Source organism: Pezoporus wallicus, unplaced genomic scaffold (genome assembly GCF_028554395.1).
Source record: "Pezoporus wallicus isolate ANWC-B61680 ecotype Strahan unplaced genomic scaffold, APGP_CSIRO_Pwel_v1 contig_3324, whole genome shotgun sequence".
NCBI classification, from domain to species: domain Eukaryota; kingdom Metazoa; phylum Chordata; class Aves; order Psittaciformes; family Psittacidae; genus Pezoporus; species Pezoporus wallicus.
Genome location: NW_026643042.1, coordinates 531,272 through 559,209, shown reverse-complemented (window position 1 = coordinate 559,209; position 27,938 = coordinate 531,272). Strand labels below are relative to the sequence as shown.

Here is a 27,938-nt window from a genome sequence, read left to right as displayed (position 1 = left end):
CCATTGCCCCTTGTCCTATCACTACAGTCCCTAATGAAGCGTCCATCCCCAGCATCCCTATAGGCCCCCTTCAGATACTGGAAGGCTGCTATGAGGTCTCCACGCAGCCTTCTCTTCTCCAGGCTGAACAGCCCCATCTTTCTCAGCCCGTCTTCATATGGGAGGTGCTCCAGTCCCCTGATCATCCTTGTGGCCCTCTTCTGGACTTGTTCCAACAGTTCCATGTCCTTTCTATGTTGAGGACACCAGAACTGCACACAGTACTTCAAGTGAGATCTCACAAGAGCAGAGTAGAGGGGCAGGATCACCTCCTTTGACCTGCTGGTCACACTCCTTTTGATGCAGCCCAGGGTACGATTGGCTTTCTGGGCTGCTAGTGCACGCTGAAGCCAGCTCGTGTTCATTTTCTCATCGACCAGCACGTATTTTATTAACTGATATATTTCCTTCTACTTTGTTAAAGTGAGTCATCTTTCTAAAATGACTGAAAGAAAAGTCTTCAGGTTTTTCTTCAGAATTACATGTTGCAATACTGGTGCAATTTTCTTGTCATACATTGTTTATGGCTTACTGGAACAGTCAATTTCTGTTATCTAAAGAAATGGCTGTTATGGAGTACTGAAGTGTCCATTTTCTGTTGTTCTGTTACATTGACACAATTTTGTACTTTACTGAATCATAATGTTACCTGTGATGACAGATGCAGTACACTTCCTCAAAAATAGGTTGTTGCTAATCACAGGAAAAGATCTTCATAGAAGAAGGCTTCCATAAAGTATTGTTTTTAAACTCAAGCAGAATATTTCTTACTGCTCATCTGAAATTAAGTTTTCGTTTCCCTTTTACTTACGCGTGTTCTCTGCATCTCATTATGCTTTTCCTCTAGCTGTTTGCTTCAAGGATCTAGAGGAGGAAAGGAAATACACAGCGATTACAAGTAGAAATGGGTATGTCTGATCAAAAGTGCTGTGGCTGTTTCGAGACTGTTCAGTGTCTTAAGATTTTGTTGAACTATTTTTATCTGTAGAGGGAGTGGGGCTGGTCATAGATTTAGGGGCTTTTCTGATTGGTGGGTTTTTTTTTCCTTCTTTTCTTTCTTTTACTCAAGAGTATGTAGGTCCTCAGTTTCATTTTGCCTTTTTTTCTTTTCCTTTTTTTTTTTCCCTCTCTCATTCTAGGCTTTCTGCTCTGAATTTGGTTCCTTGTAAAATGAATGTTGCATTATTTCACAGAGGTTGGACCCTCCCTTAGAATTTGTGAAGATACATGCACGTAAACAGCTTATTTTTCTTGAAGACTTCTATGCAGCTTACAAAGTTTTAATCACAATGAATTCTGGCTTATGGAGTCAAGAAAAAGGAGGTTCATCCTATTGGGAAGAGCGGATCTTTTACTTGCTTCTCCAGGAATGCAGTGTCTTGGACAAGCAGACGCAGAAGCTCCTGAAAGTACCAAGAGGTAGCATTGGGCAGTTTTTTCAAGACCGTTCTTCTGTGGGACACTCCAGAAATATTCCTTGTAAAGGCAAGAAACTGCAGATTGGATTAAAGATTCTGGAGCAACCTCATGCAGTCCTGCTTGTGGATGAGAAAGATATTATAGAAATAAGTGAAAAACTAGCTGAGTTGCTTTTGGCTATTACTAACTGTGAGGAAAGATACAGTCTGTTTAAAAGCAAAAGCAGGTTAACTAAAGGCATCCAAATAGATATTGGCTCACCTGTTAGAGTACAGCTGAGATCAGGAGATGAGAAATTTCCTGGAGTTGTTCGTTTCAGAGGACCCTTGATGCAAGAAAGGTCCCTAACAGGGATATACTTTGGAGTAGAGTTACTGGTAAGTTTCTTGCTAAGGGGAAGCGTCATGCATATTTTATAAGATGAGTTAAAACTCTTCTATTTAAAGAGGCAGTCATAACAATTTTCTTTTCTGGAAGCATCACTACCCCTAAAAATTCTGTAATCTTCAGTCTTTCCACAGGTATTTAATAACAATACTTATGAACACACCCTGTCACACCTGCTGTGTATTCTACATGTTAAGTAAATCTTGATGAGGTGTGTAGGCTGGCAAAAAAAATGTACTCGGACTCTTCCAGCCTAGGAAAATTAAATTACTTACATCCCTACTGAGGCAAATATCTGTCAGATTTTTCTTGAGTACTTTGTTTTTCCCAGCACATGGCAGGATACAGTCCATAAATGCAGGCTTGGATTTCAGGGTTGCCAGTTCTGTAGAGCTCTAAAAGTCAAATGTCAACTAGTTAAGATAGAGGATTTTGCTGTTGTGTGCCTAGTGAGATAAATCTGCAAAATTAATGTTGGACAAAAGCTTTTGAAGGGTTAGATTCAAGAGGGTGCCATTGTGGCATTGGAAGTATGTTTTTCAAAGTCTTCTTTAAACTTCCCCCAGATTCTTTGCATTTCCCTCTAAATGTCTGGGAATATCAGGGCCAAGTGGCTCTGAAAATTCTCTGTTTTTATTTGGTGTCTAAGTAGGACTTTTGAAAGCTTAGCATTATGTCTAATACAAATTAGTCTTGTCTTGATGTGGCGAAAATTTGATGATGGAAGCAAGATTTGCGCCTGAAGAAAACATGCTTCTCCAAATAAAAAGGCTTTTGCTGGCAGCTACTCTCCAGTCAAACAGCATCTTACTGTTTATTCTCCTAAGATAGAGCGTATGTTTGCCACAAATTCCAGCAACACATTTCTGAAATATAATGAATATAATGGTAGTTCACCAGCCCAATTCTAATTGCAGTTTCTTCAGAGCACTGCATTATGTTACAGCTTTTGTAGTAATCTGCTTCTGCACAAAATACACTGCTGCTTTTTCTTTTTTTTTTTCCCTGCCTTCCTTTCCCATCCCTGCCTCCTCCTCCAACACTTAGGAAGAAGGTCGTGGTCAGGGCTTTACTGATGGCCAGTACCAAGGCAAGCAGCTTTTCAGATGCGATGAGGATTGTGGGGTTTTTGTTGCTTTGGACAAACTGGAGCTGGTGGAAGATGATGACAATGAACTGGAAAGTGACTATGCAGCTCCTGTTGAAGCAATGCAGGTAGAACTTCCTCCTCTGGAGATCAACTCCAGGGTTTCTCTGAAGATAGGAGAGAGTATAGAGTATGGGACAGTTATATTCTGTGATGTCTTACCAGGAAACGAGAGTTTAGGATACGTTGTTGGAGTGGACATGGTAAGAAAATAATCTGATTTTAATATCTTTTGCATGTGTATTAGCAAATAAATTACATGCAATATAGAAGAAACATTATCCACAAGCTACTTCAGCGGAGGCTGACCTAAAATGGGAAATAAACACTTGTGTTCAAATATGCCCCTTGGCGGTGATTGTATTTTGGCATCAGGTAGATGATATCCTATTTGATTCTAAACAGTTCAGGAGAAATACTCTGGTTACTCTGAGGAGCCTCCACTGAGCTACTTGTAATGGTAAATGTCGGTCTTACTGTAATGAAGTTGAGTGTTTGTCTTGTGAGACTGGGTTTGTTCTGCCTTTTGAAACAGTAAGCTGAATGCCTTTGTGAGCTGTTTGTAAGAGCTTGTTTTTCATGTAACCTTGGTTTGTTTGATTTTGTCCTGTCTTAAAAATACTGAGTTTTAAGTACAAAAGTTGATCTTTCAAGAAAATGTGAAGCTTGCCATTAAAAGTTATTTCTAGCAATTTGATTTTTTTTCTTTTTTAAATGAACAGCTTTCAGATTTTTGATAGTTAAAGGGTGTTTTGTTTTTCAAAATCATTGGGTGCCTCCGTTGTCTTGGTTGCAGTAGCCATTGCCTAACAATGCACAGGAGTTCTAACTTGTTTACAAATAATGAATTTTAGTAGAAGAATGCTTGTTAACATAAGAAATATTTTTCAGAAGAACAGTTTTTAAGTTCATGTTCATCTTTGAAGGCTGTAATGTTTGAATATTTCAAATACAAAGTTACAGGAAAAAGCAAGTGTAAAACATTTTATCTTTTCACTTTTTACATTTTTAAAGACGTATGTGTATTTTGTATGCTGTAAATCTTCTCTTGGGATATGTGTAACGTGTCTTTCTACTTTTAGGATAATCCTATCGGAAACTGGGATGGAAGATATAATGGAATACAGCTGTGCAGTTTTGCAAGTGTTGAAAGTACACTTCTTTTGCATATCAATGATGTTATTCCAGGTACGCTTTACTTTCTTAACCAGAAGGCAAGCTTTGATAACATCTCAACCCAGGCAAAGTTACATGATTAAAACAGTACGGCAGTATTAATATCCTAAATTCACTCGAATTAGCTTCACCTTCTGTGTTATGCTTCTTTTCAGTTTCCTCCTCCTTTTTGTTTCACTCTCAATATTAGAAAAGGTTTAATATTGAACAAAATTAATGTCAAATAATGTGTTATTTAGAGTTATGTAAGAATAATGAATATGTAAGTGTCTGTAGCAGGAATCTATTCTTTTAATGTTGTTCAGTTTACTCCAGGAGTTTAAGTATCCTGGATCAGAAAGCTGTTCTTTCTGCACATGGAATATATTGATAGAATTATTGATAGTATTACTTATGCATTCTGCAAGTAAATACTTGAAAATTCCTAACAAAACTGTGGAAAGTTTCACTATCCACAATAACTCACTGAATAATGTTAACTTGTAACCACCACAGTCCCCTGATCCTCGTCTGAGTTGCGTGGTCTTGTACAGCCTGTAATCTTAACTGTTTCCCCTTCTTTTCAATTTGGCTGATTTCTCCTATGTTCACTTCCTACTTGTTGGTTTAGTTGGGATGCATGTTTTTTGCATGAATTCTCCCCTTCTTTGGAGAATTCATGGGATCTTCTCTATTTTGGGAAAGAGCATTTGTTGCAGATGTGTTGGTAGAAAACAAAGATTAGGAATTCATGCGTCTGTTCCCATAATGGAAGCACGCACGTAGATTGATTTTACATTCTTCGATATATTTGGTATGTTCAAGAAATAGTGGAAGACTTCAGAGTAAAGTAATTGCCGATGTGGTAGTAGCAAATCATATATATATAAAATGTTGGTTATGAGCCAAACAAGGTTTTGCTCCATTCAGTTTTAAAACTTGCGATGCTAGACCTTGGTTCAGTTACATTTGAAGCTGAACTTCTCTCTAACATAGTGAAAGCCTAGAAAAGGGAATCTAATATTCTCTTTATACTGTGTCGTAGAGACTGTGTCACAGGACAGGAGACCTCCCAAGCTTGCTTACACCTCAAGAGGTGGTGGTGACAAAAGCTTGTTCAATCATAGTAAGCCAAAGTCTACCGGTATGTATAGGAAGTAATTTTCTTTACAAATTTCTGTTGTTCGGGGAAGAGTGTTGCCTTATATTTTTGATCACTTCATTTATTATTTCAGTGACATATCAAGGTAAATTTCTCTGAAGCAGAATATTAGTGTGAATTTACTTTATCATAATAATGTAGGTGATTGAAGTTAAGCCTGCTCAAAACACCTTCACTTTCATGAAAAACAGCTTGAGGTTTAGCAAAACTTTAGGAGCATATTAGCTTGTTGTCTGTTATAACCATTTCAGAGCTGTATTCTGTTTTCTGAAAGTGTGGCTGTTTGTTTTGTTTTTTATTTTATTTTTTAATAAATATAGTCTCCCTTCTGCAGGACTAGAAATGGCCAAATTTTTAGCCCAGGAGCAGATCTACTCGATAGTAAATAGTTAATTTTGCTGCAATTCAAAACCAAGATTGAAGTCTTGAATAAACTTCTTCTTACTCTGGTTTTGGCCAGCTCTTCCAGGGGAAGAATCCTTCTAGGGAAAATCTGTCAGGGGAAAGAACAAAACAAAACGAACAAAAAAAATCCAACCAGCCAACCAAAAAACCCCAAACCAAAACCTGTAAGGGAAACTGTTTAATTTTAAAAAGGCAGAAATCAAAAATCAATGTTCTGAGTTTACTAGTGTGTGGTTTGGGTTGTAGAATACTAATGACGGTATATCCTGTAAGCTTTCATTCCGCCTGGCACTGGATGTTGACAGAAATGGTCTTCAGTCAAGTAACTGTGGTTTTATGTTGGCCCAAGTCATAGCTGTGTGGAATTGGATCCGTAATTCATCTGCCTACTCTGATTTTTTTTTTTTTTTTTTTTTGTTGCTTTAAAAACCAAACATACATGCTGTATGCTGTATCTCAAATACTTTCTTATATCCGTAACTTACAGCAATGAAAAACTGGCACTTGTGGGGTATATTCTGCTGCCATCAGGTTGGTGACTTGAAATTTTAGTTTGGAGGATTAAGTCGGTTTGGGATAAACTGTTACCTTGTAGCAAACTTAGATCTGTGTTAGCTTTGATGGGGAGAGTTTGCTGCTTTGTGCAAAGGCAGTTTTGTCCTCTTGAAAGTATAGTAACAAATTTATATTATGAAATAAGAGTGTAGCTAACCTTTTATAGATGGAGATTAATCTCTTTATGTTGTTTTCCAGGATCTACCTCTGAAACTGGAAAAAGAAACAGATCTGAAGCCTTCTACACGTTAAATGGCTCATCGGTTGACTCTCAGCCTCAAACAAAAGCAAAACCCCCATGGTATATTGATGAAGGTAAAGAGAGATTATAGTCTTTGATGTAGGCATACAGTTTATTTAAAAAACGAAACACAACTAGAGTGTGCTGATGTTTTTCAAATAAAACAAGTATGAGTTTAAATTTAAAGCAGTTGGAATATATTGTCTTAGTGGAAGATATACTGTATCCTAAAAAGCATCTTGGAACCTCCACGGAAACATACTCTGCCTTAATTGGCAGACCTGTGGTTTTATCCTGCATATAGGAGACTGCATTCTTGGCAGTGTGTGCGCAGCTCCGTAGGAATACACGTCTTGCAGGCAAAATAAAAGCTGAGTCTTGGAAGGAAGATACGAAGATATTCCTTGCAGCCAAGTGTATACAGTAATTTTATTTTGTCTGTCTTTTTGTAACTAATATTATAGGCCTAAAGGAACTCTAATATTCTGCCATGCCAGCTAATCAGTCTGGGGTTGGGGGTGTAATTAATCTGAATAAGCACATAAATTTTTTACAGTATTTTTTGAGGTTATGTTATAAAATCTCTCTCTGAATTCTTCCAAGTATGAGTGCACATACCTAAAGGATCAGTATATCTTGATTTGTCTGAAGTGTGGCTGGCTGGGTAGTGACTGAAGAGGTAAATACTAATGTTATTTTACAATGGAAGCCTATAGCAGTAGTAGTCCCTGAATTCCATGAACTGTAAAAGCAAATTCAAATTGTTCTTTGAAGATGTTGTTCCAACAGTTTGTAACTCTGTTTAAAAAGTAGTTTATTATAATATTTAAAATAAACAAGGAAAATATCCTATGTAGAAAGGACTGTGGAAGTAAAGGATTAAAATTTTTGGACATTAACTTCAGTTAATAAAACAGCATGGGGAGAAGAGATGCGAAGAAGCTTTTGCTCTGTGAATACCAGTTGTATATTGAGGCCATGTAGAGAGATGAGAGAAGATACAGAACACTTGTGCTGTTACACCTAGTTGTGATCTTATTTATCAAGCTCTGCATTAATCATTACTCATTGAAATCCTTAATTCTTTATAGACCCTGATAGATTCTTTATGTTAGAACCAAAGTATATTGTGATGGAGCAAGGGCAGTAAACATTTTTGCATTTGCAGATCATGTCTGCAAGCAATTACACATCTCTGTGTGAGCTGAGAACCACATCCTTTCCTCAGTCGCACTGACCAATGATTTCTCCATATGTCCATTACAGTCATAATCCTTGGGGCTGTTAACTTGAATTCAGAGAAAAAAAATCTGATGTGGGGCTAAAGGACTTAAAAAAAACAATGTTTTCAGTCTAAACCTTCTTGTAGTTTCTGGCTAACATCTCCTTTCTGTTGTTTCTGTTGTTTGTGGTAAAAGTGGTGGTATTTCAGCAGTGTCTGTTCAGCCAGTTTTGTCTCCCCAGTGTTGCCAAGTGACAAACATCTTCCTACATGTTCCCACCTGTTAGTGCTTCCTACACAGGGCACCCATTAAATCTGATGTGCTTGCAGATGCACTTCATTGGTTTGATAGCTAAGTATTTCCTTTCTTAAAATGGGAAGAAAAAAACCATACCAATATTAACTGATATCCTGGTTTTGATTTTAACAGCTGCTGAAGACCCAGCAAAATCACTTAGTGATTCATCTCCTGGATTTGGACATTCTTCACCACCACTGCAGCCACCTTTAACGAACTCTGTGTCTACAGAAAACAGATTTCACTCCCTCCCTTTCAGCTTGACAAAAACATCAAGTGCTAATGGTACTGGTACTACTATTGGACATAGTCCTCTCTCTTTATCTGTTCAGTCTGTCATTGGTGATGTAAATACTACAGCAAACCAGGAGAGTCCATCATCAGCAGACCCAGTTGGGAACTCGCATGGTCTTGAAGCAGGTTCCTTGGCTGAAGTTAAAGAAAATCCTCCTTTCTATGGAGTAATCCGATGGATTGGCCAGCCCCCTGGAGTAAATGAAGTATTAGCTGGACTGGAACTGGTAAATATAAATTGTAGTTCATATTAATGTTAGCTCTGTTTCTGAGAGTTGGTGCCTGTATGCTTTGCAAAGCAGTCAGTCTGGAGGAATTTGGTCAAACAGGTTGCCATGTGATCTCTTTATAGAGCAGCTAAATTCTTAAATGAGTTCTGACTTCTGTAGCTGGCCTAGACCTTACTCCGTTGGTAGGCCCTGAGATATGTGTCACAATGGGTAATGGAATTTCTAGGGCTGTTCGCTTACTTTTAAATGAGTGCCCTTTGCTTATGTTATGGAGATATTAATTGAGAAAAGTTAAAATGCAGGTTTACATAAAATGCCCTGACTGTGAGAGTCTTTATTGAATATCAATTGTGTGTTTTATTTTTTGCATACCAGCAAACGGGCAGTGGTTAGAGCCACGACTGTCAGAGAGAACACTAGTTCTGATAATTGCTAGTTGTGATGCTGTTAATTTAACAGCCATGTGCTTGGTGTGTTTTGTGGGCCCTTTGTAAATTCACAGTTGCTGCAACCGTGAATTGCTGCTATGTGCTGACATTTGGTCTTTGGCAGCTGCTGCCAAGGTTGTGAGTGGCTATCAGCTAAGTAAGTGTGTATGCAGTTAGGGAGATGTGGTTCTTTATTTTGGCGTCATGTTCAGTAACATTTCAGAGCAGGGTACAATTATGTAAAACAACAGATATCTTTAGCAAAGTAGGTGAGAATGTGACTGGAATTTCAGCTTGGGTTTTTTTGTTTTTTTTTTTTTTTTGTGAAGCTCAAGCTACCATTTGCCACAAGTGTTCTGAGGCTGCATCTTAGAGTGCCTTGTGTTGAACTAGGGTCTCGGACTTGCCCATCAGGCATTTCTATGTTAAAACTTAGCAGCTGTTAGTAAGCAGACAGTATACCTTAATTCTTGTTGTCAAAAATCACTAATGAAAACTTGTTATTTTTCATACCTAGTTTGTGTGTCTTTCCTTGATTACATTTTGTGTGTTCTGCACACAGAAGGTATTTTTTTCTGTGTAGGTGACAGTCACCCTGGAAGTATTCACACTATCTAGTGCTTAGTGATTTTAATACTATTTTAAAAGATGCTTGGTAGTGGATGTGTGCTTTTTCTAACTACAGAAGGTATCTGGAGTTACTGGCTAGCTTAGTTAAGTTCCTAATATTGACAGGTTTGATTCTTGCTCTCCTACCTCCCCCAAGCTACTTCTGATGGAATTTTTATTTTGGACGGAGTGAAAGTTTAAGCATGAAGGAAAAAAAAATGAGACTCTTAATTTTCTCAATAAATCCAGTTAAAGACTACCTCAGCTGGAGCTTTGTATGCTAAAATTCAAGAACATTGTATATCAAGTTTTAGAGTATCTGAAGGGTGATCTATGGGTAGAGATACTGTCAAATGTTTTACTCCAGAATTCTAGAAATAAGAAACATAGTGAATTCTCACTTGAATTTTCAGGAAGATGAATGTGCAGGTTGCACGGACGGCACATTTAAGGGAACTCGATACTTCACGTGTGCTCCGAAGAAAGCTCTTTTTGTTAAACTCAAAAGCTGCAGGCCAGATTCCAGGTTTGCCTCACTACAGCCAGTTTCCAACCAGATTGAACGCTGCAACTCTCTAGGTACTGAGCTTCTACTTACTTATCAGCTGGGAACTGACCTGGGGTTTGGTTTAATTTATTTCTGCAATATGTTATTTGTATGGAACACTTGAAAATCTGTACAGGTATTACATAAATGAGATAAATAATTAGATTATCAGTCTGTACAGAGCATAACTCTTCTATGCATTATCTTTTAAAGCATGAAATTGTTCATATATTTAAAGAAATTCATAAAATTGAGGGTTTTTTTGTGTTATGCTGTAAATCTTTAGCAGTTTCAAAGCAGTCTTGCTGAAAGTGGTATTTGCAATGCTAGAGATAGTTGACTGCATTATCAGAAATTAAGATAGTTATAATAATCTTTTTCTGTAATGTCAGATTAGTGTTTTCCTAAATCTTAGCATAGAAAAGCATGTATTTGAATGGTAGAAGTTAGTAAAAAACTCAGTTTTTTTTCCTGACTTCAAGTATTTGAGATTTCTTGGGTCATGTTTTATAGCCTGAGACAAAAGCAAAGAAACAAGTGTCTGATACTTGTAAGATAGAGCAGGGCATGTATAATGAGAAGAGAACTTCATTCCTACTGGGTAAAATTAATTCAGTGCTCCAGGCTTTCTGAAGCACTCTAATGTGCATTGTCAGTGGAATGTAAAGCCTTGTTCACTGTCTGGAAGCTGTGAGTCTCAGCTATAATAAAATGCTATGCTAGTCCAGAGAAGGAATGCTTACACACTAAGGCAGCAACTTAGCTATAAAACATTAATAGGAAAATCTCAAGGAGGATAAAATTTGAGGCTTTAAAGTGTTTTTTGAAAAAAAAACTTTCAGCCTTTGGAGGTTACTTAAGTGAAGTGGTAGAAGAAAACACTCCTCCAAAAATGGAAAAAGAAGGTTTAGAGACAATGATTGGAAAGAAGAAAGGTATCCAGGGTCATTACAACTCCTGTTACTTAGACTCCACCTTATTCTGGTAAGTTCATAATTTGTATAGTGGCATCCCATGCTACAAATGCACAATGTGTGATCTTTGTTGTAATGACTGTCTGTCTGTATTGCTGCGCAGCCTACAAAGTCATGCACTGCAACCTTTGACACATTACTGTGCTCTTCCAATCTGAAGAGCTTCTGCAGCATTTGCAGCAGAACACAAGTGCTAATCATGTCCAAATTGTTCTGGCCCTTATGTGTTCATACTCTTTTGACTGAATCCCTGGCCTGATAATTTTTGAAGGATGCACGTGCACAGAAGGATGAGCGTGCACAGGCTGGGTGGTGGAGGGAGGGAAATAATCTCTTATATTTGCAGAATCCTGGGCAACTGCTTTTGTACTCTGCTGTAGAAAGGACACTGGATTAGAGTGGTCTTTTCCTATTTAGTACAGCTGTGTTGTCCTCTGTCCTTAATTATATCTTTCTTAGTTTATTTAGTTCTATTAATTCTTCCTGTGGCTTTGCTTGGTTTGTCTTACATTGCTCAGGCATCTGAGTGGTTGTATCTTCCAGAATCAAAACAACCTTCCTTTTCTTTTTTTCTTCCTAGCCTGTTTTCTTTTAGCTCTGTTTTGGACACTGTGTTACTCAGACCTAAAGAAAAGAATGATGTAGAGTATTATAGTGAGACCCAAGAGCTGTTGAGGACAGAGATCGTGAATCCTCTGAGAATGTGAGTAAAGACATTAATTTGTTTCTGGTCTAATATAAAATTTTACACCAGATTCTTTGTATGCATTCCTATTGCAAATCTAAAGAATTTAGCTAGCTGCTGCTGCCAGTCTTTTCCGTTGGTTGGACTGAGTATTTTTACTTATTCAGCATGGTAAATTTAAGCAGTGCTAGCTGGAAATAGTTATTAATTGTTTGCTGATAAAATATTTTCACTGGTCTCTGGAAATTGATCAGCATAAAGCTAATGTAAAATTTGCATTGATAAATGCAGAATATATGTATTCATAGTGTTCATATTTATGTGTTTTTAATGCTGTTGCTGACAAGAAGAGTACTTGAATTATCTTATGTGGAGTTTCACAATTTGATAGATTTGTTGGGACTTTAAAAGTTTTGTTAGTTCCTATATGTAGTCCGCAAGAGGTCAAAAGACATTTAAACAACTTAACATGAGCTTTGTAATTTCTTAGGCACAATAAACAAAGGAAATACGGCAAAAATCTGGATGAAAAGTTATTTGTGTATAACTTTATTTTTTAAACATGTAGTTCTGAAATTCTGTGGGCAGTCACTGAACAATTTATTACAAAATTTTTCTTTGGATTCCTGGAATAAAATGACAGCTTCTGAATCCTTGTTCTTATACAGGTGTGTGTACTTTGCCTGGTGTTTTCCAGGGTTTTCTGGTATAGAGGGTAGGATATACCCTGGTCAGCAGAAAAAGTGGCTGAGAAGACTGAAAGTGTTACGTCTCCTCCCTTTCCACCAAGTCTTTATTTGCACTTCTTGTAAAGTTTTAGAGGAAAAGGTTGAATGCTGAAAACTTCGGCTTCTGTATCTTTTTTTCTCAAATACTGAAATATTTTTGTTAACAACGCCCACAGTGCTGTTATGTGACATTCTGAAAATGTATTAACTGATGCAAATAGAGTGAAAACAAATCAAAAGTAACTGACTGACAGATCAGAAAACAGATACCCTGGTAAGTTAATGTTTAAAAAGACGTCTTAAAGGTTATGTAAGGACATTAAGCCCTTCACTGAAATTATACTGCATTGAAAAAACCGGGAGTCAGTCATAGTTCTGAAGCAACATTGTACACAGGTAAAGAGGGATCTGAGACCTGTATTTCAGCATTTAAGAGGTTTTTTCTCCTTCTTTGACTTGATCACAAACTAGCTAATAGCTTATTAAACCGATTTATCTTAGATACGGATACGTATGTGCTACAAAAATAATGAAACTGAGGAAAATACTTGAAAAAGTTGAAGCTGCATCAGGATTCACTTCAGAGGAAAAAGGTAAATAAGGTTGTTTTTCTTTCTTTGAACCACACATATATGTCTCTGTAGCAGTATTATCTCCACCAGAGATCTGAGTGACCATTGGGTGGTAAAAAGGACTCTTCTGTTTCCTTAATATGTGACGAGCCCTAGCTGAACAGTTTCTGCTATAAGTCAGCAAAAGACTGGATTTCTTTCCCTGCCTTCTAGCAGTGAGGGGAGATCTAAGGCTTTTTCTCAGAAATAAAGATTGTAATAAAGCTGAGGTCTTTCTCCTCTTTCAAAATGTCCCTTTGGTCCCTGAGGAATAATCTTTACACTACAACATTTCATTGTCATAATGGTTATGTAGTATATTAAGAAATAAAATGTGTAAATCATGTTAGAAAAATAAATTCCCAACCTTTTGATCTTTTGCTGCATATAATGATTAACTAGTGTTGTATTATATAGCTGTTTAATTTTTTTTTATGGGGGAGAACACTACTTTCTTTGTAAATGTTAAATGCTGAAAACCAGTATTTATTAGTTAGTGGCAGGAAGAGAAATACATCGGAAAACTCTCAAGTGTTTGGGGAGAATAGATCTCTGGGAAGCCACTGTTGGCTGCATTCTTGATTGGGAAATTCAGTCTCTAGTTTAGATGAACTTCATGCTGTTTTGTGGTTTTTGTGTGTTACTGTCACCGCTCCTCACCGCTTCACTGCAGTTTCATTGTTTTCTTTAAAAGGTTTTATTTCTCCTCAAACAGTTGCGTGATGCCAAATGATTCCCCTGAAGTAGAGAGCATCTTTCTGATCTTTACTGGAAATGGTTTTTTTACCCTGTTGAGCCTGTGTCTTTTATTAGGACTGTTTGACACCAAAAGATTAAATAGTTTTGTGTCATGAAAGTCTTCATAGGTTGTCGTCTTACTAGTGTTAATAAAGCTGTAAAAATGAACCTTGACTTCTGTTCCTATTAAAATTTTGGAAACACATATTTAAAATCAGTCTTGAATAATGTATCTGGTTTTGCGTACTAACAGGATTTTTTTTTCTCCCTCTTCCTGCAGATCCAGAAGAATTTTTGAATATTTTATTTCACCATATTTTAAGAGTTGAGCCACTGTTGAAAATAAGGTGAGTCTTTTTCTGTTTGTTGAACTTGTCTATTTGTAGAGGCTGGTGAGAGACTATCTATCTGCTGCCTTTCCAGTTGAGCTCTTAGAGCACCATTATGATTCATATTTCTAATAGGATTCAATATAATAAAGTTCTATTGACAAATTTGACATCTACCTTTTTTGGCAGGTGGGGTTTGCCCCAGTGTCCATAGTTTTTCAGTCCTTTCCTCATCACAGGAATTGTATTAGTTTATATGTTGCTTTAGCTCAGCAGTGTGAGGTAAGTGCCCACTGTCTGTTGTAGTGTGCAGAGATACGGGACCTATGGCACTGGCTACAGGATCAGTATGCAGTGTGCTGTAGTTCACTGTGTAGATGACATGTGAGAGTACTGAGGCTACCTTCTGTGGTGGTTCTGTAGGCAAATCTTAAAAAGAATTGGAAAGGATGAGTGATCAAGGCATATAGATGTGAATTTGGAGCTGTGTTCCTGTTAGGTAAAAAAAAAAAAAACAACAAACACCAAAAAAACACCACAAACCACAAAAACTAGTAACTTCAAGTACATATTTGGTTTATATAAAGAAGTGTTCAGAGAACAGCTTGCCCTCACAGTTACTACTGCCTCTTTCAATTCTATGAAATACATTCTGAGAAACCCCTGTGGCTTATGTATTATTTTGGTGAAACAGCTGAGGTACCATAGTATAATTATAATAATGGTTTTTATTATTAATATAATTAGAATAATAGGTCTTCATGTGAGAATGTATTTCTAGTTTTTGGTAGTTAACAGATGTGCTGCTGTGCATTTGGAGAAGGCTGAGGTTCTTAGTGACTTCTTTGCCTCAGTCTTCACTGGCAAAGGCTCCGACCACACCACCCAAGTCTTGGAAGGTAGATGCAGAGACTGTGCGAACGATGATCCTAGGCCCACTGTAGGAGAGGATCTGGTTCGAGACCATCTGAAAAACCTGAACATACACAAATCCATTGGACCTGATGAAATCCATCCACGGGTCCTGAAGGAGCTGGTGAATGAAGCTGCTAAGCTTCATCATATTTAAGAAATCTGGGCAGTCAGGTGAAGTTCGTGAAGACTGGGAAAAGGGAAATATAACCCCCATTTTCAAGCAGGGGAAAATGGATGACCCAGGGAATTACAGACCAGTCAGTCTCACCACTGTGCCAGGCAAAATCTTGGAGCAGATTCTCCTGGAAGGCATGCTAAGGCACATGAAAAACAACAAGGTGCTTGGTGACAGCCAGCATGGCTTCACTAAGGGGAAATCCTGCCTGACCAATTTGGTGGCCTTCTATGATGGGGCTACAGAGCTGATGGACAGGGATAGAGCAGTTGATGTCATCTACCTGGACTTGTGCAAAGTGTTTGACACTGTCCCACATGACATCCTTGTCTCTAAATTGGAGAGACATCAATTTGATGGATGGACCACTTGGTGGATAAAGAACTGGCTGGATGGGCACATGCAAAGAGTTGTGGTCAATGGCTCAATGTCTGGCTGGAGAGCAGTAACAAGTGGTGTCCCTCACCCAGGGATCGGTGTTGGGACCGGTCTTGTTCAGCATCTTTGTTGGTGACATGGACAGTGGGATTGAGTGCGCCCTCAGCAAGTTTGCCAATGACACCAAGCTGTGTGGTTTGGTTGATATGCTGGAGGGAAGGAATGCCATCCAGAGGGACCTTGACATGCTTGTGAGGTGGGCTGATGCCAACCTCATAAAGCTTAACCATGCCAAGTGCAAGGTCCTGCACCTGGGTGGGAGCAATCCCAGGCACAGCTCCAGGTTGGGCAGAGAAGAGATTCAGAGCAGCCCTGCAGAGAAGGACTTGGGAGTGCTGGTCGATGAGAAAATGAACATGAGCCGGCTTCAGTGTGCGCTCACAGCCCAGAAAGCCAACCATATCCTGGGCTGCATCAAAAGGAGCGTGACTAGCAGGTTGAAGGAGGTGATCCTGCCCCTCTACTCTGCTCTTGTGAGACCTCACCTGGAGTATTGTGTGCAGTTCTGGTGTCCTCAACATAGAAAGGACATGGAACTGTTGGAACAAGTCCAGAGCAGGGCCCCGAGGATGATCAGGGGACTGGAGCACCTCCCGTATGAAGACAGGCTGAGAAAGTTGGGGCTGTTCAGCCTGGAGAAGAGAAGGCTGTGTGGAGACCTCATAGCAGCCTTCCAGTATCTGAAGGGTGGCTATAGGGATGCTGGGGAGGGACTCTTCATTAGGGACTATAGCGACAGGACAAGGGGCAATGGGTTAAAACTTAAACAGGAGAAGTTTGGATTGGATATAAGGAAGTTCTTTACTGTAAGGCTGGTGAGGCACTGGAATGGGTTGCCCAGGGAGGTTGTGAATGCTCCATCCCTGGCAGTGTTCAAGACCAGGTTGGACAGAGCCTTGGGTGATATGGTTTAGTGTGAGGTGTCCCTGCCCATGGCAGGGGGTTTGGAACTTGATGATCTTAAGGTCCTTTCCAACCCTAACTATTCTATCATTCTATGATTCTAAATCACAGCTGAAATGAGTAAAGTAAAAGCAAATGCCTCTTACTCCACTTGTACATTTCCTCAATGTTTCTTTAACCCTCTTTTGTAAACCTTGGCCTTTGAGGTTTTTGTCATGTCTGTGCTACACAGAGTGGAACAGACGTTAGGTTCCACCATTCAGCTTTTAGCACTGAAAATGGTGTGTGTTGTGTACTTACCTTAACTCTTAAAGAGTAATTCAGTAGTCTCCTTCTTAAAAGTAGGCTTAAAATTAATAATAGTGACTCTGAGTGCATCATACTGCTAGAATCCTCTCAACACCTGAGTATTCTGAAAAGCAGTGTTGTCTTAAATGTTAGCTGGGATGGGAGGAAGTTACCATTTTTAGCAAATGTGATGAATGTTCCCAGGAACATTGACATTGGGGTGAAACAACTCCTACCTAACTTCTTTCTTTTGATATTGGTTTCTCCTGTGTGCTTTTTGTCCATGATAGCAAAATCCATTCCTACAATGTGAGCAGAGTCTTCTGTGTACTTTCTTATGCCCTTCCAGAGTGGGTTGTATTACTCATCTGAATCTCTCTTCCCAAGTGTTGCAGATTTACATTTATGTTAGAGAAAAATAACCTGAAAATTTAAGTACTGAATTTCTACTTTGTTTTGAAACATCTGACCTCGAAGCTTATTTAAATTGGTAGCTTAATCTTTTGCCCCACTCTCTGTCAGTATAAAATGTTGAGGGCTTGTGGTTCTTGTTTTTTCTTTTTTTTTTTTTTGGCTGGGGGAAGGAGGGCTGTGGGGGAGTGGTGTATTTGCTTGGGGATTTTTTTGTGTATTAGGATTGCTTTTGAAAGAATCTATTTCAACGCAGAGAGGATGTTGTATAGACTATTTTCTGGTAGATGTTATTTTACTAGGAAAATAGAGTCATTGTTGCAGTAAAGCTTCTAAATCTGTTTTCTTTTAATTTGTTTTTAGATCAGCAGGTCAGAAAGTACAAGACTGTTACTTCTATCAGATTTTTATGGACAAAAATGAGAAAGTCGGAGTCCCAACAATTCAGCAGTTACTAGAGTGGTCATTCATCAACAGCAACTTGAAGTTTGCAGAGGTAGGTGACAGCTGTTGCTCAGTTAGTGTTGATACTTGGATGTTTGCTCATTCAGCAATGGAATAAGAGTGGAATTTTGGTGTGACAACAAAGTGCAGGCATATTTGCAAAGGGAGGGCTACGTCAGTGGTAAAGGTTGCCTATGTTACAGAAATATTTTAAGATTGCCTTAATGACATGTATCCTTTGGCTGAAAATACCAAAGTAATTTAGGTAAAGAATTACTAAAAGAAAACTTAATTGCCGCCAGTAAGTTGCTTTAAGAACTAGTATTTTGAGCTGCATGGTAAAAAGCTTTATAAAGCAAGATTTACCCATGCCATGGGGGAGTGTAGTGCAGTACATTTACTATCCTACTTGAGTGTGCCTGGGATGTAACGATATTTGACAATGGTTTAGATGCTGCTTTCCTGTTGTTTGTTTTGTTTTGCTTTTTAGCTGTAAGCTAAAAAGCTATATTTTATATAAGCTTTATATAAGCTTTTATATAACCTATATTTAATTTTTTTTCACTCAGACTTCTCTTTTGCTTACCCTCTTGTTGATTTTGAAGTCAACAGCCTGCAAGTTTTAAATAACATGAATGCTTATTGTGTTAGATGTATCTCTCTAAATTTAGATAATTGTCTATCTCAAGCTTGTTACATTATACTCTGGCAATTTACCTAGGCACCTTCTTGCCTGATCATCCAGATGCCTCGGTTTGGAAAAGACTTCAAAATGTTCAACAAAATTTTTCCATCCTTGGAATTAAATATAACAGACTTACTTGAAGACAGTAAGTATATAACATTGTGTTTGTATAACGAAAGATTTGTTGAGAGTGACTTGACACAGTTAAAGTAAGTACACCTGGTAGTTTTGGGGATTTGTTTGGTTTTTAATAAAATATTTAACCAGGTAGTGTGAGATACTCAGGCTGAGGGGAAAGGAACAATTACTAGCTAGAATGCTGAATGCTATTTTTTTTCTTATGTCAGTTAAAAGCTGTAATTCAGAACAGACAATATAACTTGCTTATATGTTGTTTATAACTTTACAAAATATAACGTACTTGATTATGTTTAATTCTTGAGTATCTCTACAACTAAACTTTTTATTTTAAGACAGTGTTGTTAAAATTGAGTTATTAGCAGCAAAACAATTTGTTAATATGCAGGTAGGAAATCTTAAAAGCTAAGTAAGTGTAGCACTGAGATTGGTTAACAGGTATTTACAATGTTGACTATGTTTCATTAGTCTTCATCAGTCTGTGCTGCTTGTTCCTAAGCTTTTTGTCATCAGTTCATCAAACCAGAAGAGAAGCTGAGATTAGTGTGTAAATATGCAGCATCTAGCAATGGTGCATTTTTAAACTATAAATTGGATCACTTTTTTGTGACTGAATTTTTTCATTGCATCACCTAAGACACCCACTTTTAAATGTGAGATAAGAATTCATAAAACCACTCAACATTTTAGAAAAATCTCTAAAATAATAAAATTATAATCTCTAAAATAATAAAGAGAATTAGAATTCTAAAATAATATTTTTTATTATTTAGAATAATAATCTCTGTCATGGCCATCAGCTTACGATATTTTATTTTTTTTCCCTGGTGTTGGCAGACCTAGGGGCTAAGCTGGACCAGTATGATGAAAGAGAACTAATTTTATGTAAAAGCCTGCTTTCACTTGTTCATGCAGTTGATAGAACTTACTGTTTTGCAATTTCCTACTCTCAGTGTTTTTCTCTTATTCCACATTATGTCAAAGAAAAGTTAAATACTGTGGTACAATTTTGCTTTGACTTGCAGTCTGGTTCTAGCTGTTTTTTCAATGTAGTGGGCTTTTTTCAATTTAAAGTCATAATTCTCACTCCTTTCTATACCCCTGGTCTTAAACCAAAAAAAAGCCTCCCTGAATTGGAGACTAATACCTTCTTTTAAAATGCAGCTCCCAGGCAGTGCCGCATATGTGGAGGGCTCGCTATGTATGAGTGCAGAGAATGTTACGAAGATACTGATATTTCTGCTGGGAAAATCAAACAGTTCTGCAAAACATGCAATACACAGGTAAGTTGTTGTCTTTGTTACTCTACGCAGGTTTAACCCAAATGGTATATGCTGTAATAATTAAAAGAAAGGTGTAAGAGCAGAGTGAGATTTTTCTCACCAGCACTAGTGTGACTGTGCTCACCAGGTGACAAAATTAGGGACTCCACTTGACCCTGCAATGTATTCACTGATAATTTCTTACTAAAAACATGGCAACTGACAGATCCAGGATGGAATACAGTGAAGAGGTAATCATAAGCAAATTGGAATCTTGTTTACTGTTGCCTGCTTTAAATCATAATTTAACATAAATTGTTACTGTAAAAGTTGGTTGGAGAAACTCTCTAAGACTCAATTTGAAGTTTTAGAAAGCAGCATTCTTTATCGCGGCACTGGGCCCACAAGCAAATTGTTTCGCAAAGGTGAGCACACCTGAAACTTGCCAACAGCAGCTATATATTTAGCATACTTGTGCATATTTACAGCTTTTCCAGGGAACTGTTGACATATTCATGAGATTTCCTGGAACTAATTGTAATATTTGCTATGCATGTGCTTTCTTTCTGAGTGGGGGTCTCTGGTCGTCCCTGATAGTCTTCCTCATTGTGTTTACTGAATGACCTCAGTGCTTGTGCATGCTTGTGAGGTCCTAGTGCTGAGTTGACAGTTGGTATGTCCTTGCTTCTCTCCTGTTCCAGTCTCACTCCATGTTGGGTACCCCTCTGTTATCTTGAAGGCCAGCATCCTTGGTCTTATTTATTGTCGCCTTAGTTGTTACCAGTCCTGTGATGTTTCTTCCCCCATCAGCTGAACATTCTCTCTACATGTTAAGAAGTTAGAGAAGTTTGGTCTATTCTGCTATGTTAAAGGCACACATACTATTGTTGGTTTAGAATTTAAGTGTATAATATGGTACCTTGTTTCAATTGATAAATTCATGACAGAATCACTTAATTTTGAACTGTTTGGTAACTTGCATAAAGCTGTCGTAGCTATAGCTTGTTTTTAAGTCTGAGCAGACTAGAAAATGGTTGCATTAAATCTGACCTCCCTTCTAACTTTACATTTGAATTTTCTGGGCAATATTGAACTACAGTAGTGGGGAGAAGTAGAAGAAATGTTTAGTCTGCTACTGTTACTGCAGCTCCTGCTCTAATGCCACTAATCTTCAGTTCAGCAGTAATGTTCTTTTTAGCTTTGTCTGGCACTGAAACAAATAATCTTATGGGGTAGTTTCTCTCTTCTGAAATATCACTTCAATTGTAGGTTCATCTTCATCCCAAGAGACAGAGTCATAAATTCAATCCGTTGTCACTACCTAAAGACCTGCCAGACTGGGACTGGCGACACGGCTGCATTCCGTACCAGAAGATGGAGTTGTTTGCTGTTCTCTGCATAGAAACAAGCCACTATGTAGCTTTTGTTAAATATGGGAGGGATGATTCCGCCTGGCTCTTCTTTGACAGCATGGCAGATCGGGATGGTAGACCTTTTATTTATTCTTACTACTTTTCTCTTTACTTTCTATTATTAGTTTGAATTTCAGTGCCTCTTTCTTAAAGTGTTGGGGATATTAATATTGTTTAATTTGATGCATTTGATGCTGGGACACTAATCTTGACCCAGCCTTACCTCAGTGCATTGATTTTATAGCAGCCACTGATTTTCATGATCTGAATTTCATCTAAATTGGACGGATAATCCAATTGGTAAGTAGCTGGTATAGCAGTAACTGCCCTGGTTTTCTGGTGGGACTTTTAGACACTTTTCTGTGTTTCGCAAGTTTGACAAAGGGAATTAATTTTAACTGCAGGAATGTTTTTTCAGGCTATATTTAAGTGGATGTACAGAGTTATTGGATAGCATGCAAATATTTTTATTGCTTTTGCTTAAATGACTTAGCCTAGGTGTCTTTAGAATAAAAGAAATAGTTACATGTTACAACATCTCTGCCTTTCCTTTGAATCTCTTCAGAGTAACAGTTTTCCACTGATAACTCTATAATAAAACAAATGTCAGTAAAACAAGTGTTCTCTTAGATAATGCTGTATTAAATACTGTTTAATTCTGGTGCCTGAGAAAAACGGCAATAGATGACATGTCAGACTCATAGTAACAGCTCTGCATGAAGAATTCATGAACCCTCATGTTACAGTGTGATTTGGTAGGGGGGGGAAAGAATCTTGCCTCCTGTTGAAAGTGAAGCTGCTGCAGGATTGAAGTCTCTTTCTTGTAACAACCAGAAGGCAATCAAGCTTTGTTTCAGAGTGCTTGAAAACATGTAAGACTCAAGTGCGTAGACAACGAGTTTATTTCAGGGCTGTAGATCATATGAGATACTCACTGGGTGTATGTCCTGCTGATACTAGGTTTTTCTCTATCACAGATACTGTTTTTTTCAGCTGTTTTTTTTTTTTTTTATTTTTTTTTTAGCTATAAGCTAAAAACATCTAGTAGGGAATGGTGTCATGGATGTTCACACTTGTGTTGGCTGAGTGTGCTTATTTTTACATGGAAAATGGCCAGGAGCAAACCCTGACTTAGTCTGACAAGTCAAGTACAGACAAACGTGGTTTGTCTGCCGTCATATCATTAACCAATTCAATAGCGTTCGAAGTGGGGTATGTATTCAGGTCACCTTCTCACAGTCACACAGAATTTTTAGTGTTAATGAACCTAAAGTTCTTTCTCTGGTGGGGTGTTTGTGTGGGTGTTTTGTTAGTAAACGCTACAAGATAGTCTGACACCAAAGGTGATATCTTTCTTGACCGATACACTTCTCTTAGATGTTTACTCTGCAGTAGACCAGAAAGGCATGTTTAGATTTCTGTAGAAGGCATTTTCAGGAACTGGTGATGCTGTCATAATTAAAATACATTTCAAAGAGCAAATGCATATAGCTGCTATCCTAATCTGTTCCTTTTTCTTATGGTTCAAAGGAGGTCAGAATGGCTTTAACATTCCGCAAGTTACTCCATGTCCAGAAGTTGGTGAATATCTGAAGATGTCTCTAGAAGAATTACACTCGTTAGATTCCAGAAAAATTCAAGGTTGTGCAAGAAGACTACTTTGTGATGCGTACATGTGCATGTATCAAAGTCCAACGATGAGTTTATACAAATGAGCAATGGCCTCTGGAAAACTGAAGAAACAGTACAGAGTTATTGACTGCTGCATTTGCTGCATGTTTTGGTTAGTTTTAATGCAACCGTTGCTGGCAATGGAAGAAATTGACTGTGAGAGCAAAAGGATCACTCTTCCAAAAACTACATGTGGAGTTCTGTAATTGAAATATTTAAGCATTTTGCACTCTGGGAAGTGTGCTTCTGTGTTTGTTTTATAAACAAAGTCTAAGTGAAGTTACTAAAAATTAAAAGCTTTAAGTGCATTGATTACAGACCGGCTTTTTTTACGTGTTAAAGGTGGAGTTGTATCAGGAGAAACCTCCTTAGTCCATTGAGCGTGTAAAGATACACTGGGTTCTTGCTCAGTGTGTTTCTGTGGACCAGGGATGGTGATTCTCTTCTGTTTCTCTACCCTCCACCCCACCACTTCTCTGCATCCTTGGTCTTTTTAGCACCACAGATTCTGTCTTCAATAGAGAGAACAACTTCAGCTTTAGCAAGATAAATTTTAGACTGTTCATTGCATATTAATTCTATTCTGTATCTGTCTGCTACATTCTTTCCAGTTCACATATTTCTTCTTCAAAAATTAACATTTGTTTAAAGATCTGAACTCCTATCTTGTGCGAAAAAACTTGAGGAGGGGAAGAACGTATTAAGGGGAAGCATAGTTGCTGAAATACAAAATTAGCAATGAAAGTCAACAGATGTCTTTTTCTAACTGTCTATTTTTAATGAAACAAAGCAGTCTAGAACAGAAGAGCAGCTATATACAAATGATTGGAGAATCAAACAATAAAATAGTGGGTTGCCTCAGGGAATGTTACTGAAGTGGATTCTAGACCTTGATTAAACAAAACTGATTTTTCTACAGTACATTAAGCTGCTACCCCAGAATCTGTTGTACATCTGGTTTCTTCATTTCAGGATTACTGGTGGTGAATATTAGAAATCTGCTTGGAAAGCTGAAACTATATATAAAAGTAGATGAGAGTTTTACTGTATACCATCTAATGAAAACTGACTTGAAAAGCTGCAAGACCTGTGAACCTGTGTTGATGTAAAATATTAATCTCTGAAGTCTGTTGCTTCCTGTTTGCAGTGAAATACTGTTTTAGTTACTTTTTAGCTACTTCTGTCTACACTGACTAGCAAACTTGCAACTACATGTATACAGTAAAATCTGGTTGTACAAATTGCATATATATGAGCTGTACAGTTTCGACTAAGGTGTTTTATATGGAGAACTTCCTCTTTGGGATCAAGTCTATAGAAGGAGAAGTCACAAAATACAACTTGAAAAAGCCACTGTTTCTAAAGACAATGGAGACTGATCCCCTATTGTAGAAAATTGTGTTACTTTGTTCTTGGAAAATCTAGGATCTTTCTTTGGGACACACTCTACCACAGCAGAGTATTAGAGATCTTAAAGCTGTTTGAAGGAGTGACCTGGAAAGCAAGGAGTGATGAAGGAGTTGATCTGTTCTGTTAGCCGCTGCATGAAGTGTGGTCTAATTTTTCATTCTCGAGCAAGAAAGTTATTGGAAATGTCACTATTGTTTTTGCCTTTACCTAGTTCCACACTCCCTTGCTTTACTTACCTAGTCTGTGCTTCCTGGAAAACCTCTTCCTTTAGTTTCAGTACTACTGCTCGCTCTTGAACTCTTTTCTCAACTGTTTCTCTCCTGAAAAATTTCAGGGAGGGTTTAGGTGATGGACTCTGTAATCATCTGTCAGTGTGTGGGTTACTGTCTGTTGGCTTTTCCTAGGCTACATACCATTCTGCTCTGCTGCAGGTGCTCAGATGTATTGACAAAGATGCCGTAGAAGCATCTCAAGGTAAGTGTAAGGCTTTAAAAGCACAAACCTATGTACCAGTGAGACCATTCTGAGTGTCTGCAGTCTCTTTCCTATCATCTCATTTTCCCAATGCGTTATCTTTTGTGTCTTCCACATGTTTCACCTTTCCCTCCTTTCCCTCAGCACCGCCCCCCCCCCCCCCCATTAAATACTGCCTAAAATTATTTTACCTTACCTCTTCCTGAGGCCTTGGAATTGCTATGGCCAGATGGGAGACTGGGACTTGGCAACCATGTTATAGGTTTCTAGCTAAATAATCTTGTAGCAAAATATCTATTCTTTTCTACAAGTGCAAGTACCCAAAAATCCCATTTTTTCAGGATGCATATTTGATTAGCGTAAGTGACTTAAAAATAGATGGGTGTATGAGCTGCTTGGCTTCTTGCTGCCAGTTGTCTGGCCTTAGGCTGGAAATGGAAAAGAAGTTGTGTGAATTCTTCCTGTGGTACATGTAGAGAATGTGCAGAAAACCTGGAGTTTAAGTACATTATTGTGCACGCTGCTTGGTGACAAATACTGTTTTTGGAAGTGCTGGCAGTACTCCACAGCCCGCGCCTTTGAACCACTTTATGTTGTTGCAAAACAGTAGTTTTGCAAGCAGTATATGATTACATGGTTAGTCTATTGCTTATCAGTGAAGAAGGCAGATATGTCTTCTGTAGGTAAAAAAACAGCATTGGTTTTGACAACTGAGTCTTCTAATCCAAAAAGTATTGCTTTATCGTGTACTGCACTGGCTTGGAGATAATCTAGCAGTGTAAATGAAATGTTGTGGAAACTAACCCCAATTTTTATTTCTGGTCTCAGAAAGGAGTATACAGACAGAAAAGTGATTTCACTGTGAAAGGAAACTTGTAAAATAGCTTCTATACAAGGGTAAGAAACTGTTTTAGCCTTCAGCATTTATTGTAGGGGATCTGAATAAGCTATTTTGAAGCAGCAGCCTTTATTCTGAAGCATCTACTGCTGGTAAATGTAATGCCCAAAGATTCCAGGGATTTCACCCAACCCTTTATGTGTTTAATGCACTTGGGAACCTCCCAAACAGTTGTTCTTTTTCTTTATATGGTGAATGTGCCCATAAATTAATAATAGCACTTAGATCATTGTTTCAGGGTTTGGCTCCTAAGTATTGCTATCTATGGCCTTAACCTGTGAGTAGGAAAACGGAAAATATGGTTCCTAGCAGCCTGTAAAAAATGTAAAGTTTGGTAATACTGAAACTTTAATACTTGGGGATAAATACTGCACTGATAAAACTCCGAGCTCCTACTCTGCTAATTGTTTTTAGAAATAGGGGATCAAATCAGTAGTAGATGGGAAGACTCACTGCACTACTAACTGCTTGCTTATTTTGAACATGGAGGGTGAAAAGTGAAGGTGTTATTTACAGGTGATGCCTTACACATCACCCTAGAGCCACAATAAGCTGCATGAGAATTCTTGTTTTGGCATGGGAGATAATTGGAGGAAAAAATACTGAAATACCTATGTTCAGTACAAGTCTTTCTGATGCCTGTGATACTGATTCTGTGCTGTTGCAAATGTAGTATAGTGTTTCACTACACAGCCTGTGACAGTTCCACTTTAAGCAAGTATTGCATGTAAGAGGAATTACTTCTTATCACAGATGTTTTTTTTTCAATGCACTTATTTTTCTTGTGCACTTTATACTCCATGGAATAGGTGAACTTGGTCCCCAGGCTCCCCAGTGATAGCTGCTCAACACGAGGCTGAGGCAGAACACGCTGCTTCATGGTTTCAGAACCGAGTTGGTGTAGAAAGCAGCTTGAAAGCGTGGTGTTTTTATCACTGTAACAAAGCATGTTTTTCTCTGTTCTTGATATTTTGCTAAATAAACATCCCATGTTTTGTGCACAAGTAGTCTCTTAAACTTACAAAGGCTATCTCCAAAAATGAGTTTGGGAAAGAAACCGTTGTATCAGGTTGTGTTCAACTAGCCTTAACTTTTTTTTTTTTCCCCCTAGTGGAAGAGTGGAATTAGCTGCTGCTGGAAAGGAATGTACCATGTGCTTTCTGTATTAATTATATTAAAATTATTATTCTTATGGCTCTGTTCCTTTCTTTGGGGCTTGGAGTTTTGGGAGCATCACAAGCAGTAATGAATATAGTGTTGAATTAGCTTATTCTGTGTACCTGTAGAAGAATTTATATATTTTTGATAGTCTCTTAATATCAGCATTTCTAGAAAACTTAGGCCTTGCATAACTATATCAAATCAGGTCTAAGTCTGCTATTTGTGACATACCCATTAGTTCCAGATACTGAATGGAAACCCAACACAAAGCTACTGCATCAGCTAACTGTAGTTTGCCTGTGGGGAAAAATTAATGTATTTTTAAATGCTTAATGTGTTGCTTACCTTAGGAACCCTGGAGATCAGCTCCTTCTGGGCTCTTGCTGTAGCTTCAGGCCTGCTTCCATTTAAAAGGCACACCATATTTGCATGCATTTTCTAGGTAGAAATACATGTTGGTTTTTTTTTGCATTTCCTCAGTATTGTAGTAATAATAACAAATAATGAAGAAAAAGTCCCACCTGGGTCTGTAAAAGGAATGCTGTCAATATAAGTACTTTTAAAATCTTGAAAATATTTAACCATTTATAAAAATACTTGCAAATGCTGTTTTCAGGAAAATACCTACTTCTTCAGTGTAAAGGGTAGGTTGGTTGGTTTGTTTTTTTTTAAACTGAGTTTTATATCTGCAAAGATTATCATTTGGCTTCCTAGAAGCTAAAGCTGAGCTCTGCAGTGACTTGCTGTGGGAAGGGTGCTCGGAACATCTCCCTCTCCGTTTTTACAGCAGTGACATCCTTGTTTGCTCCGCAGAGCCGAACTCTGCCTGCACTTCGCGTATTCAGTCACAAGAGGGCACTGCCTGTACCCGCTGCAAATGCCTTGCCTAGTCGTATACGCAGAGATTTATATTGTGATGTGTCTATACAGCTATTGCAATTCTATTTTTATAGTGCCGCTCTTGAAACTACTTTTGGGCTAACGTAATTAGGTACATATAAAACTTTCATAGGTTTGTAAATTTCAAACACACCAAATGCAATGCAGCGG

At 38.1% G+C, this 27,938-nt stretch overlaps 1 protein-coding gene across 5 annotated transcripts; it reads left to right on the top strand.

Moving 5' to 3' along the window:
• Nucleotides 1–1,205: 1,205 nt before the first annotated feature.
• Nucleotides 1,206–23,257, top strand: CYLD (CYLD lysine 63 deubiquitinase). Of its 5 annotated transcripts, none has more exons than XM_057396532.1 (16): nucleotides 1,206–1,835; nucleotides 2,893–3,060; nucleotides 4,075–4,180; nucleotides 5,193–5,291; nucleotides 6,468–6,584; nucleotides 8,163–8,551; nucleotides 10,005–10,170; nucleotides 10,981–11,122; nucleotides 11,693–11,815; nucleotides 13,027–13,118; nucleotides 14,155–14,221; nucleotides 17,697–17,829; nucleotides 18,499–18,607; nucleotides 19,765–19,883; nucleotides 21,132–21,348; nucleotides 22,805–23,257. In XM_057396532.1, exons 1-16 carry the CDS (start codon nucleotides 1,329–1,331, stop codon nucleotides 22,987–22,989), a joined length of 2,739 nt encoding a protein of 912 aa, XP_057252515.1. In that variant the 5' UTR covers nucleotides 1,206–1,328; the 3' UTR covers nucleotides 22,990–23,257. The 5 variants fall into 5 exon arrangements, with proteins under 5 accessions (XP_057252515.1, XP_057252513.1, XP_057252512.1 ...); XM_057396530.1 differs by having other exon boundaries at nucleotides 2,893–3,195; nucleotides 5,193–5,273; XM_057396529.1 differs by having other exon boundaries at nucleotides 2,893–3,195.
• Nucleotides 23,258–27,938: the final 4,681 nt, after the last annotated feature.

What these genes read in the sequence shown, in the direction of transcription:
- CYLD (XM_057396529.1), top strand. Translation starts at nt 1,329, where the DNA reads ATGAATTCTGGCTTATGGAGTCAAGAAAAAGGAGGTTCATCCTATTGG. An exon ending in TATCAATGATGTTATTCCAG is followed by an intron (nt 4,181 to 5,192) that starts GTACGCTTTACT and finishes ACTGTGTCGTAG; the next exon opens with AGACTGTGTCACAGGACAGG. An exon ending in TATTAGCTGGACTGGAACTG is followed by an intron (nt 8,552 to 10,004) that starts GTAAATATAAAT and finishes TTGAATTTTCAG; the next exon opens with GAAGATGAATGTGCAGGTTG.